This window comes from Podarcis erhardii (genome assembly GCF_964252035.2).
Source record: "Podarcis erhardii genome assembly, chromosome: 4".
NCBI classification, from domain to species: domain Eukaryota; kingdom Metazoa; phylum Chordata; class Lepidosauria; order Squamata; family Lacertidae; genus Podarcis; species Podarcis erhardii.
Window position 1 is genome coordinate 6,626,602 of NC_138508.1, and position 12,000 is coordinate 6,638,601.

A 12,000-nucleotide genomic window follows, 5' to 3' on the forward strand; every position below is an offset into this window, starting at 1 on the left:
CTGGATTGGGTTGGCAGTTGAGTTCCCACCCTTGCCACAAGTTGCTCCAGCTGCTTTTTGTGGTGTTTTCACGTCTGCCTTCATTGCTTCCCCCTCCCACCCACCCCCCAATCCTACAGGTGGAGCAGCTAGAGGTATATCAGAAAGAGCGAGCTAATGCATGCCAGGTAATGCATGCCAGGTGTCAGCTGCTTAAACGGTGACAGTGCATGACGTAGCTGCTGCTGCTGCTTCCCCTCCATCATGGCTGCCATCTCCTGTTGTGAACTGTTTGCAATGGGGGCTTACAGAGGACAAGTAATAAGGCCGCCGCCACCCTCGTTTGGGGGCTGTGTGGGAAAACAGGGCTTCACAATACCTCTCTAAAACGCTGCACCTTATGCCCAGATGCCTCCTCACACAGGTCAGCAAAACTTTTGTTCTCTTACTTTGACAAAAAAAAATTACTTGGCAAGAGCAGAAAGCACACAAATCCTGTCCTTTGCCCCAAAGGCAAGACTGTCCATAGCTATGTGGCAAAGCCAAGGCTGGCAAAGGAAGTTGCGCCAGCGGGCAGCAAAGTCAGTCTACTTGGGATTGTTGCCCTTCCAGCAGGTCTCATAGTAGTATGAGGGCTTGCTACACACCCACACACCATTTTTTGTTGCCCTCCCCTTTAAAGATCTCCTTGGTGCCTCTTTTTCTGATAGCACCGCAGTACAGCACCGCATGCATTCTTTTGCGCCCTCTCATCCCAACACCTGGGAAGCCTTGGGAGCAGCTTGGGGCGTACCAATTACTTGCCCTGTAGAATTTCCCACTTCTCTTTGTAACTCCTAGTGGAACAACCTGCTGGAAGAGGCCAATGGCCCATCTAGTCGTCCATCCTGTTCCCAGTGTGGCCAAGCAGGTCCCCAAAAGGGAAACCCCCTCACAGGATTTGAGCACAAGAGCAACCTTCCCCTCCTGCAGTTTCCAGCAACTGGGATCCAGAAGTGCTGCTGCTTCCAGCTGTGGAGGCAGAGCATAGCCGCCAGGGGCTAGTAGCCATGGGGAACCTTTTCTCCTCCATGAATTTATCTGATCCTTGTTCAAAGCTATCTAGGTTGGTGGCCATGGCTGCTTCCTGGGGGAGTGAGTTTCATTATTTAGCTATGTGCTGTGCGACGGGGTGAGCTCCTGTTGCTGTGTCCCAGCTCCTGCCAACCTAGCAGTTCGAAAGCACACCAGTGCAAGTAGATAAATAGGTACCACTGCGTTGGGAAGGTAAACGGTGTTTCTGTGCACTCTAGCTTCTGCCACCGTGTCCCATTATGCCAGAAGTGGTTTAGTCCTGCTGGCCACATGATCTGGAAAGCTGTCTGTGGACAAATGCCGGCTCCCTCGGCCTGAAAGTGAGATGAGAGCCGCAACCCCATAGTCACCTTTGACTGGTCTTAACCATCCAGGGGTTCTTTACCCACCTTTACCTGCATCTGGCGCACTTTCTCCAGTTCTGGGCACCACTTTTTAAGACTACTGCGCCAAGAGGGGAGTAGCCATATGAAGCCAGAGGTCCTTTCTCCGAGGTCCTTTCCCGCTCCAGCTGCTGCATCTTTTGGCATATTCTGTCTTCTGTCTTCCCCATCTCCTTCCTATATTTTCCTTCGGTATAGGAGAGAATCTCTGTGAATGATACTGCTCTCGGGAGGGGAGACCTTGAGCTCCAGGCAGAGTGCAGGGTCTGCAATGCAGGGGGGCCAGCCCTCTAACCTTCAGGGTTACCAGGAGCTAAAAGCACCACCACCTCTCTTAGCCATCTGCAAGCATGGTTGCACCTGAAGACAAGTCCACCCCCTCACCCCTGTGTTTTAAATCCCTCCATTAAGAGCAAACCAGCTTAAACTAGAATCCCCTGAAACGGCCCCCTCCACTTCAGAAACCCTCTTGGATTCTAACCTTCAATGTTTCCGTGGATCCCTGATGCTCCCTTGCCCCCGAGCGCACGAGAGGCAAACAGTTGGCAATGGAGACCCTGCTTTGGGGTTGCTGGGGAGACCTGGAGGTGGGAAATGCAGGACGGTGGGTGTGGCTAATTAACTTCCAGCATCACTTTCATCGCATGTCAGAGCATCTGCTTGCAGCACACCCCAGCTCTTCTGCTTGTAGAGAGCTGCTCTTCCTGGGAAGCTGCTAACCCCCATGCACCATTTCTGCTCTGAAGCCCACTGACCCAACCTGCAGCTGGAATGTGGTGTTTGCGCAGCATAGATGTGTCGGTGGAGGGTTGGAGGCTGCTCTGGCACGCTCTCTGCTGCTGCTTCCAGGAAGCTCTTGCAGGGGCAGAATGTTTAGGACAAGGGGCTCCAGTGATACTGATGCTTCCTGGGTGGAAGGGAACCTGTCGGAGGGTATGCCTGGAATGTGGGTATGCCTGGAATGTGCTTCCAGGCATAGAGGACTCTGGCCCGCTGCATGCAGTTCTTTCTGTGTTCCTGTAGTAACTCTTGAGGGTCTGTGGCATTTGACAGAATTCAGACTATGGCATCATGGTTGCAAAAAGAAGCTTGAAAAAGGTGTGTAGTTCTGGGGGAAACGCCCTCAGTCTCAGGGAGGCTGAGCAGTGCGTGCATTGAATTGGGGCCTCACAGCTGTTTTCCTCCTAGCAATCAGAGTCCTTATCCAAAAACACATTCAGTGACCTATTAGTGTTGCTTTTACCAGGTGCAGAACTTGGCCCTCCCCCCTCTTTCTTTCTTTCGCATGGGGCTTGACTTACAAGAGAAGTCTTTGATGCTGAAGGGGCCAAGCTGAGTAACATAGACAGCACCAGATTCCTCCTTCCAACCCCCAAACTGGATAAAGTGGTCAGTCCCGAGATGTCCTAAACTGTGACTCTCTGATGCCTTGCTCATAGAATCATAGACCCCAAAGGGTCATCTAGTCCAATCTGCTGCAATGCAGGAGTCACAGCTTTTGGTAAAAGGGGGAGACTTCCTTGGCCTCCTGCCAGCCAGTCCTTTTCTAGGCATGGCTGTTCCAGTACAGTAGGTTTAGGAGGGGGACAGAGATTGCTGAATGGGCGGCTCTGTGCAGAGCCTCAAAGAGCCAGGAGGGAGTGGCTGACAGCGCTTTGAGCAGGAGGGGGAGGGGTTGGAATAACTATTCTCTCTCTCTCCCCCCCCTTTCCTTTCCAGCTGGAGGAGCTGAAACAGAAGTACGCTCAGCAGGAGAAGGTCACTCAAGCCCAGCAGCAGAGAGCCCAGGTGAGCTTCCAGGGATGGAGCCTGGAGAGAGTTCTCCTAGTGCAGAGGTGCCCAAGCTTTTGGGGGGCACTGTCCCATTGGCTTCATAAATTTATCCCCAGATCCCCACCCTACCCTATAAAAAGCATTCAGAATAGTGGTTTGCATGACCCACTAGTCTAATCCCCTGCAATCGAGGGCAAGGGGAATCAGGGAAGATAATAACAAGAAATGTGAAACAGTAACAATTTATTGCCTTTCCCCCCCCCAAATCCAATTAAAGCTATTTAGTTTTCACCGATGCCAGCTTTTCAAAGACAAGGGGTGGAAAGGACCCTTGTAAGTCTACTGAGCAACCTCACTCAGCTGGTGCAAGAGTCATGGGGATGAAAGAAAACAATTTCCCTCTCTGGCACTGTAAGGGAATATCTGGGTCTCTCCTCAGCAGGTGCATGAAGAAGAGCTTAAGCACCAGAATGAGAAGATCTTGGATCTCCAGTCTCAGGTGGCCCAGAAGGAACAAGCTGCTGAGCATTACAAGACACAGGTAGAAAAAGGGGAGCTGTCTCCCTCTGGGGCAGAAGTGAGGGGTGGGAGGGGAGAAAACTATCACCCTGGCTTCTACCCTGTATTAAACAGACACAGTTAAGGCAAGTACTAATTGCAAATGTGGGTGTGTGGAGGGTAAGAACACTTTGTGACGTTGCACAACGACATGGCTTAGCAAGGGTCTCTTAAGGAAGCACCAGCCTTGGCACCAGCCTTTTATTGTTTTTTGTTTATATTGTCTTATTTGTGTTTTGTTTTGTTTTTTTGTTTTTTTGTTTGTTTGTTTCTTAAAGGGGTTATTTTGTTCTTAAGGGGAGGGGTCAGGGCTGCCGGGGAATGGGCCCCAGCCCACAAAATGGCTGGGATATGCTTCACAGGGGGGAATGCACTGGGACAACCGATCTCAGTGATCACGGGTAGGAGGAGGAGTTACGCTAAGACCAGACCATGTCATTACAGAGGAGGCAGGTTTAGTCGTTGTCTGAGGACTATCCCTGCCTCTGGGTCTGGTCCTGACCGGATGAATACTAGAATCAGCAAGGGATACCCACATGACCTGAAAGTGTTGCTGTGCAATGCCAGGTCAATGATTCATAAGACCACTGCCATCCATGACTTGATCATGGATGGAGGACTTGACCTGGCATGTGTAACAGAGACTTGGTTGGATGAAGCAGATGGGCCTGTCCTTGCCGCTGCTTGTCCACCAGGTTTCTCTTACGCACAGCAACCCAGGTCATGTGGGCGGGGAGGGGGGGTTGCAGTGATTTTTAGGAAGTCATTAGTTTGCACCAGGCGTCCTATTGGGAAGACCCAGTTTTCTGAGTGCATGTTCTGGAAGTTGGGCAATAGGGGCAGTACAGGATTCCTTTTGGTGTACCGACCTCCCCGCTGCACCAAGGATTCCCTGCCCGAGCTGCTTCAGGTCGTGGCGGATGTTCTCCTGGAGACACCTAGCTTGGTCGTCCTAGGGGATTTTAACATCCATGCCGACACGACCTTACAAGGGGCCGCTCGGGACTTCGTGGAAAGCATGGCCTCCATGGGGCTGTCCCTGAATAAGTCTGACCCAACCCATAGCCGCGGACATGCCTTGGACCTGGTGTTTACCTCTACGGATGTTGGTGATCTGACACTAAGTAAAAGCGAAACGAAAGAAGTGCCATGGTCAGATCACTTCCTGGTGCAACTGGACTTCTCCGCGACCCATCCCCTCTGCAGAGAGGTGGGACCGATTCGGATGGTCCGCCCCCGCCACTTAATGGATCCAAATGGTTTCCAGAGAGTGGTTGGGGATGCTTTATCCCATGTTGATGGACTTTCAGCCGATTCCCTGGTGGCCCGCTGGAATGTGGAGTTAACCAGGGCTATTGACTGTTTGGCTCCGAAGCGCCCTCTCCGATTGCATGAAGCCCAGAGAGCCCCGTGGTTTTCCACGGATCTGAGGGCAATGAAACAATCGTTGAGACGGCTAGAGCGCCGGTGGCGGATAACTCATTCTGAATCTGACCGGACACGGGTTAGAGCTCAACGTCGAGCCTACCAAGTGGCGATAGCGACGGCGAAGAAGACTTTCTTCACCGCCTCTATTGCATCTGCAGAAAACAGCAGCAGGAGACTCTTTCAGGTGGTTCGCAATTTAGCGGAACCACCTGTAACATCGGGGCCCAGTACGGGCCACATGTTCTCCTGCAATGATTTTGCAAATTTTTTTGCAGATAAAATCGCTCAGATTCGGGAAGAAGTAGACTCCACCGTGGGAGCAGGGCCGGGGCGGGAGAGTGCTAGAGTCCTGTCTGGTCAAGTTGTGTGGGATCAATTTCAATCTGTTACCTCCGAGGATGTGGACAGGCTGCTTGGACGAGTGAAGCCAACCACCTGTCTCCTGGATCCTTGCCCATCCTGGCTTATAAAAGCTAGCCGGGAAGGACTGGGCGATGGGCTTCGTGGGGTGGTGAATGCTTCCCTCCGTGAGGGAGCCTTCCCAGACCCGCTGAAAGAGGCGGTTATTAAACCGCTTCTTAAAAAACCATCTTTAGATGCGGCCACGATGGCCAATTATCGCCCAGTCTCAAACCTCCCATTCTTGGGCAAGGTGATTGAGCGAGTGGTTGCTGAACAACTCCAGGCACGCCTGGAAGAAGCGGACCATTTGGATCCCTTCCAGTCGGGATTCAGGCCTCATCATGGGACTGAAACTGCCTTGGTCACACTGGTTGATGATCTCCGGCGGGCTAGGGACAAAGGTGAGAGCTGTTTCCTAGTTCTGCTGGATCTCTCAGCGGCGTTTGATACCATCGACCATGACATCCTTCTGGACCGTCTTGAGGGGCTGGGAGCTGGGGGCACTGTCATACAGTGGTTCCGCTCCTTCCTCCTGGGCCGTGTTCAGAAAGTGGTGGTGGGGGATGAGTGTTCAGACCCCTGGCCGCTCACTTGTGGGGTGCCTCAGGGTTCTGTCCTCTCCCCCATGCTTTTCAACATCTACATGCAGCCGCTGGGAGGGATCATCAGGAGGTTTGGGCTGGGTGTTCATCAGTATGCAGATGATACCCAGCTCTACCTCTCTTTTAAATCAGAACCAGTGAAGGCGGTAAAGGTCCTGTGTGAGTGTCTGGAAGCGGTTGGAGGATGGATGGCGGCTAACAGATTGAGGTTGAATCCTGACAAGACAGAAGTACTGTTTTGGGGGGACAGGAGGCGGGCAGGTGTGGAGGATTCCCTGGTCCTGAATGGGGTAACTGTGCCCCTGAAGGACCAGGTGCGCAGCCTGGGAGTCATTTTGGACTCACAGCTGTCCATGGAGGCACAGGTCAAATCTGTATCCAGGGCAGCTGTTTACCAGCTCCATCTGGTACGTAGGCTGAGACCCTATCTGCCTGCGGACTGTCTCGCCAGAGTGGTACATGCTCTGGTTATCTCCCGCTTGGACTACTGCAATGCGCTCTACGTGGGGCTACCTTTGAAGGTGACCCGGAAACTACAACTAATACAGAATGCGGCAGCTAGACTGGTGACTGGGAGCAGCCACCGAGACCATATAACACCGGTCTTGAAAGACCTACATTGGCTCCCAGTACGTTTCCGAGCACAATTCAAAGTGTTGGTGTTGACCTTTAAAGCCCTAAATGGCCTCGGTCCAGTATATCTGAAGGAGCATCTCCTCCCCCATCGTTCTGCCCGGACACTGAGGTCCAGCTCCGAGGGCCTTCTGGCGGTTCCCTCACTGCGAGAGTCCAAGTTGCAGGGAACCAGGCAGAGGGCCTTCTCGGTGGTGGCGCCCGCCCTGTGGAATGCCCTCCCATCGGATGTCAAGGCGATGGACAACTACCTGACATTCAGAAGACATCTGAAGGCAGCCCTGTTCAGGGAAGTTTTTAATATGTGACATTTTAGTGTATTTTTTATCTCTGTTGGAAGCCGCCCAGAGTGGCTGGGGAAACCCAGCCAGATGGGCGGGGTACAAATAATAAATTATTATTATTATTATTATTATTATTATTATTATTATTATTATTATTATTATTCCGATGTCCCGGCTTTGCGGGAAATTGGCTCAAGACTGGCAGGTGTTGTGCTTGACCGTTGTCTCACTTTTCCTCGCCCCTCAGATGGAGAAGGCCAAGACCCACTACGACGCAAAGAAGCAACAAAACCAGGAGCTGCTTGAGAGACTGGGAGTCCTGGAGGAGGTGGAGAGGGAGAACGCGGAGCTGAAGGCCAAATCAGAGCGCCTTATGAAGGAGCAGCAGGATTTGGTGAGGCAGATGCAGGAGGCCCAGCTCACCTCCAAGAACCTCTGCAGCCTCGAGGCACAGGTAGGGCCGAGGGGCGGTGGCTGAGGAGGCAGGGTGTGTGTCCACAGCAGGGCCCAGTCATTTCCATTCCAGGCCCTGCCCACCCACCTGCATTTCCCCTTGCAAGAAGGATCTGTGGGGTCCCTAGGTGCAGGAGGCACTCCTGGGCAGGTTAGATTCCCAGATAATTCAGTTTTTGGCAAAGATCAGGAGGGCTGTGGCTCAGTGGTAGAGCATCTGCTTTGCATGCAGAAAGTGCAGAGGCATTTGTAGGTGGTGGGAAAGGCCCTCCACCTGAGACTCCAAAGAGCCAGATGAAATCCTATGAGGGGTCCTTGGAGGCCTGCTAGTCCAACCCCCTGCTCACTGCAAGGAGCCCAGGGTTAGAGCACACCCCACCAGCACATGCATGACACGCTAGCCTCTACATGAAGACCTCCAGTGAGGGGGAGGCTCCACCAGCCCTCTGCGTAATCCCCACAAGGGCTTTTCTCCCAAGTTTTCCTCTGGAATCTGCCCTCCTGAAACTGAAGTCCTTGGAAACCTCATCTGGGGCAGCAGAGAGCGAGCCTTGGCCCTTGGAGCAGACAATGCTGGGCCAGAGGGACCCAGCCTGACTTGGGCTAAGGCAGCTTCCTGTGCACATGAGAGTGGGCGGGGCTCCACAGGTGTTGAGAGGAAGCAGGGAAGGACACACCAGCCCCAAAAACCAAGGTATGCATGGAGGGGAACGCTTGGGCATGCCAGATGCCACCGGTGGAATCCTTGGTGCCTGTGGCTGAGAATTAAGCTCCTGTCTCCAGGAGAGCCCCTGCAAGTCACAGCAGGCAAGACTGGGCGAGGGGAATCAAGCATCTGCTCTGAGGCTGTGGCTGCCTCCTTGTATGGTGTTAAGTGCCTTTGTAATTAGGCAAATAACATGGTAAATGGCTCGTGGTAGGTTTCCAGGACCTGCCCAGTGGTGTCTTGAAGTTGGTGAGAAGGGCTGGTGCAAAGTTGAGTAGGACAGTAGCGTGGGTGGGTGACCTGCACCAACAATCTCTATACTTTCTGTGCTAAGTGATGCTTAAGCGGCCCCCCACCCCCCGGCTTCTTGAACTGGGAAGCCACTGCCCCCCAAACTGGCAAAGAATCGGCCATGTGAGCTAGCCACTTCTGACAGACAACCTCTCCCCCATAATATAACAAGCCCATATTGTGTGAATGCTTCCCCCTTTGTAGCGTAGTCTTCCTGGCTAAGATGCAAAGCTTTAATAACTTGGAACCATCCTTTCAAACTTGGTGCTGCTTAATCTTAGACTTGCCCTAGAACTGAAGTTGAAAAACCTTCTGCCATATGCACAGAGCAGAGCAGCAGGCAAAGCACACCCTGCATATATCATCAAGGAAACGGAAAGTTCTGTGCGTCATGTATCTTAGCCTGTTTTCTGTACCCCAGGGATGAAGCCCAGGTGTTGCTGGGCTTCAAATCCCTCCAGCTCTAGCCAGGAAGCCAAAGGACATGGGGTGATGGGCGCTGGAGTCCAGCAACCTCTGGAGAGCCATGGGTTCCCATGCTTAGTATATATAGCAACATATTTACCTGCAACTGAAGTGAGGTGGACTTAGCCCAGTTACGTAGATGCATGCAAAGTAACATTTAATTAGCCATTTTGGTTCTAGCGGGTCTCTTGACTTCCTTGGTGCGCGTCTTGCTCGTGGCACCTTGCCCCTTACCGTTAACCAACCCAAACGCAGGTGGAGTTTGCAGATCGCCAGCTGCGAGAGCAGGGCAAGTTCCAGCTGGCCACAGATTCATTAAAAAGCCGCATCACCTTCCAGGAAAGCCCAGCCGACGTCAGCACAGACAGCCTGGACATGAGCACCAGCGATGAAGCACAGCCACTCAACTCCACCAGGTACTGGCCCTCAGCTTAGAAGGCAAACAGGCGGCTGCAGCAGAGCAGCTCAGCTTCCGTGCCAGATTTCTTTCCTCCTCCTCCTCCTTAGCTCTTTGATCGGCCATAGAGCAGAGGCTTCCCACCCTTGCAGCTCTAGGACCAAATGCATATTTCCCCAAGGGTGGCCACTTGCAGGGTCCTTCATTTGGCAGGCCTGACACTGAAGCAACTTTGGAGACATGGGGCGTTGTTGTTAGTTTTATACGCCACCCAACTGACTGGGTTGCCCCAGCCACTTTGGGCTGCTTCCAACACATTAAGACATCAAACACAGTAGTAAAACATCAGACATTAAACATTTCTAAAAGTCAGATAGTTGTTTATTTCCCTGACATCTGATGAAGGGAGGGTGTTCCACAGGGCGGGTGCCACTACCGAGAAAGCCCTCTGCCTGGTTCCCTGTAACTTCACTTCTCTCAGTGAGGGAACCACCAGAAGGCCTCAGAGGAGGACCTCGGTGTCCAGGCTGGACGATGGGGGTGGAGGCGCTCCTTCAGGTATACTGGGCTGAGGCCGTTTAGGGCTTGAAAGGTCAGCACCAACACTTTGAATTGTATTGTGAAAACTTCTCAGTTTCCTTGTTCTTGGGAATGTGAAGAGAGGGTTCTGTGGTTGTGGCCTCCCTGCCAGTTTCATGACACCCCCGCCCCCCATCTCTCTTCACAGCAGGAGGTCTCGCCGTTCTACCTCCGAATCTGGGACAGCAGAGCCGTCCAAGGCTTCCCACCGGCTGCCTCGGAAGGTGGAGTCTCTGGAGAGCCTTTATTTCACGCCCATCCCCACCCGCACGAGGTCCAAACTGGAGAACAGCGTTAACTCCACGGGCGACGTTTCCTTTGAGTCGGGGCGGAAAACACTCTCTGGCCGCCGGCGCACCACACAGGTCATCAACATCACCATGATCAAAGTAATGTGGGGGCCACCTAGGGATGGGAGCCAAGGTGTGGTGATGGTGGCTGTGGAGATAGGTGGCATCCAGGGCTGCTCAAATGTGCATCCTCCATAACCAGGTCCATCATACACTTTTAGCAGCCTGCTTCCCTGGGTGGGGGGGGGGGGCTAGCAGGCGACCCCTGCTGTTAGCGGTGGATTCAGGAGAGATGGGAGCTGCCCTCTTGAGGTGGTTTACTAGGAACAAGGAGTGATGAATCTGAGCTGGCAGACGGTTTAAGGATTTGGAAAAGCTCCAAGACAAGCTCTCCAAGTGGGGTAAACAGGCAGTAAAGCGGCAAATGCACTTCCGTGTAATCGAGTGTAAAATGATGTATGTCAAGGCCAAGAACACGAGCTTCACCTCCGCTCTCGTGGGGTCTGAGTTGACAGTGGTCATGAACGAGACCTTGGGGTCATCGTGGATAGCTTGATGAAGCTGTGGACCCGGTGTGTGGCAGCTGGGAATTGCTAGGGAAGAGAGGAAAGGAATTGGAAATAAAACTGCCGGTGCCATAATGCCATTATACAAACCTGTGGTGCAACCTCATTTGGGATGCTGTGTACAGATCCTCAGAAAGGATATTATAGAGTTGGAAAAGGTTCAGAAAAGGGCAGCAAAAATAATCTAGGGTTTGGAGTAACTCTCGAGTGAAGAAAGAATGCAGCGTTTGGTGCTTGTTAGCTTACAGGAAAGCCGAGTAAGGGATAGGGGAAGACAGGGCAGAGGCGTCTAATATTCTGTCTGGAGTGATGGAGGTGAAGAGGAGCAGCTTGGCGGGTGGGGGCAGAGTTAAGCAGCACCAGCAGCTCCTCTTTATACTCACCCTCCTCTTCCTCCTCCTTGTGCTTCTACACAGAAACACGCTGAGCCGGAAACTCCCCCGAGTGCTGACGCCTCTTTCCTCAGTGTGCAGTCCTCTGCTGCGTCTCAGAGCAGCAGCTCGAGCCAAGAGCCGGTCAAGACGCGCCTGCGTTCCGCATCCGCTTCCTCCACCCGCTCCCTCGCCAGCCTCCCCTCTCAGGAATCCCTCACCAGGCTGGGCACCTCTTCCCCCAACAACACGGCGTTGATGAGCCTGCCCGGCTATCGGCCTGCCACCCGCAGCTCCATGAGACGCTCCCAGGCCGGAGGGGCCAGCTCTGGTGAGTGCTGGGGGTTGTGGCGGCAGGACTGGGGCAGCCTTCACCTTGGTGGGCCCCTCTAGACGACGTCCTGGACTACAACTCCTGACAGCCCCCAGCCGAGCATGGCTGGATGATGCTGGGGCCATTGGGAGTCATAGCCCAAAGCATCTGGAGGAGCAGAAGAAGCTGGGCAAAGGCTGTTCTAGAGCTTCGCCCTCTGTGCCAGTCAGCAGAGTACAGCAATTGCTCTGGTGAATCTCAGAGGAGTCCAGTGAGCTCAGTGATCCACACAGAATCAGAGAATATGTTTGAAGGGACCCCAAGGGTCTTCTAGTCCACCCCCTGCACAGCAGGAATCACAGCTAAAGAGTCCCACCTCTGTTTATGAGCCTCCAACAAGGAGAGCCCACCACCTTCCACGGGGGTCTGTTCCATGGCAGACAACTCCTGCCC

General features: G+C 53.2%; 1 protein-coding gene across 9 annotated transcripts in view; it reads left to right on the forward strand.

Annotated features, from left to right (window-relative positions):
* Window positions 1-12,000, forward strand: part of NUMA1 (nuclear mitotic apparatus protein 1) — a 76,611-nt gene that overhangs the window by 58,948 nt on the left and 5,663 nt on the right. For 2 of the 9 annotated variants that reach the window (XM_081860011.1, XM_081860004.1), the window contains exons 15-21: window positions 120-167; window positions 3,156-3,224; window positions 3,652-3,750; window positions 7,364-7,570; window positions 9,287-9,447; window positions 10,156-10,396; window positions 11,280-11,565. In XM_081860011.1, coding sequence (XP_081716137.1) covers window positions 120-167; window positions 3,156-3,224; window positions 3,652-3,750; window positions 7,364-7,570; window positions 9,287-9,447; window positions 10,156-10,396; window positions 11,280-11,565 — 1,111 coding nt within the window. Of the gene's footprint in view, window positions 1-119; window positions 168-3,155; window positions 3,225-3,648; window positions 3,751-7,363; window positions 7,571-9,286; window positions 9,448-10,155; window positions 10,397-11,279; window positions 11,566-12,000 lie in introns of all 9 variants that reach the window. The other 7 variants (XM_081860005.1, XM_081860010.1, XM_081860003.1 and 4 more) reach the window with 7 other exon arrangements.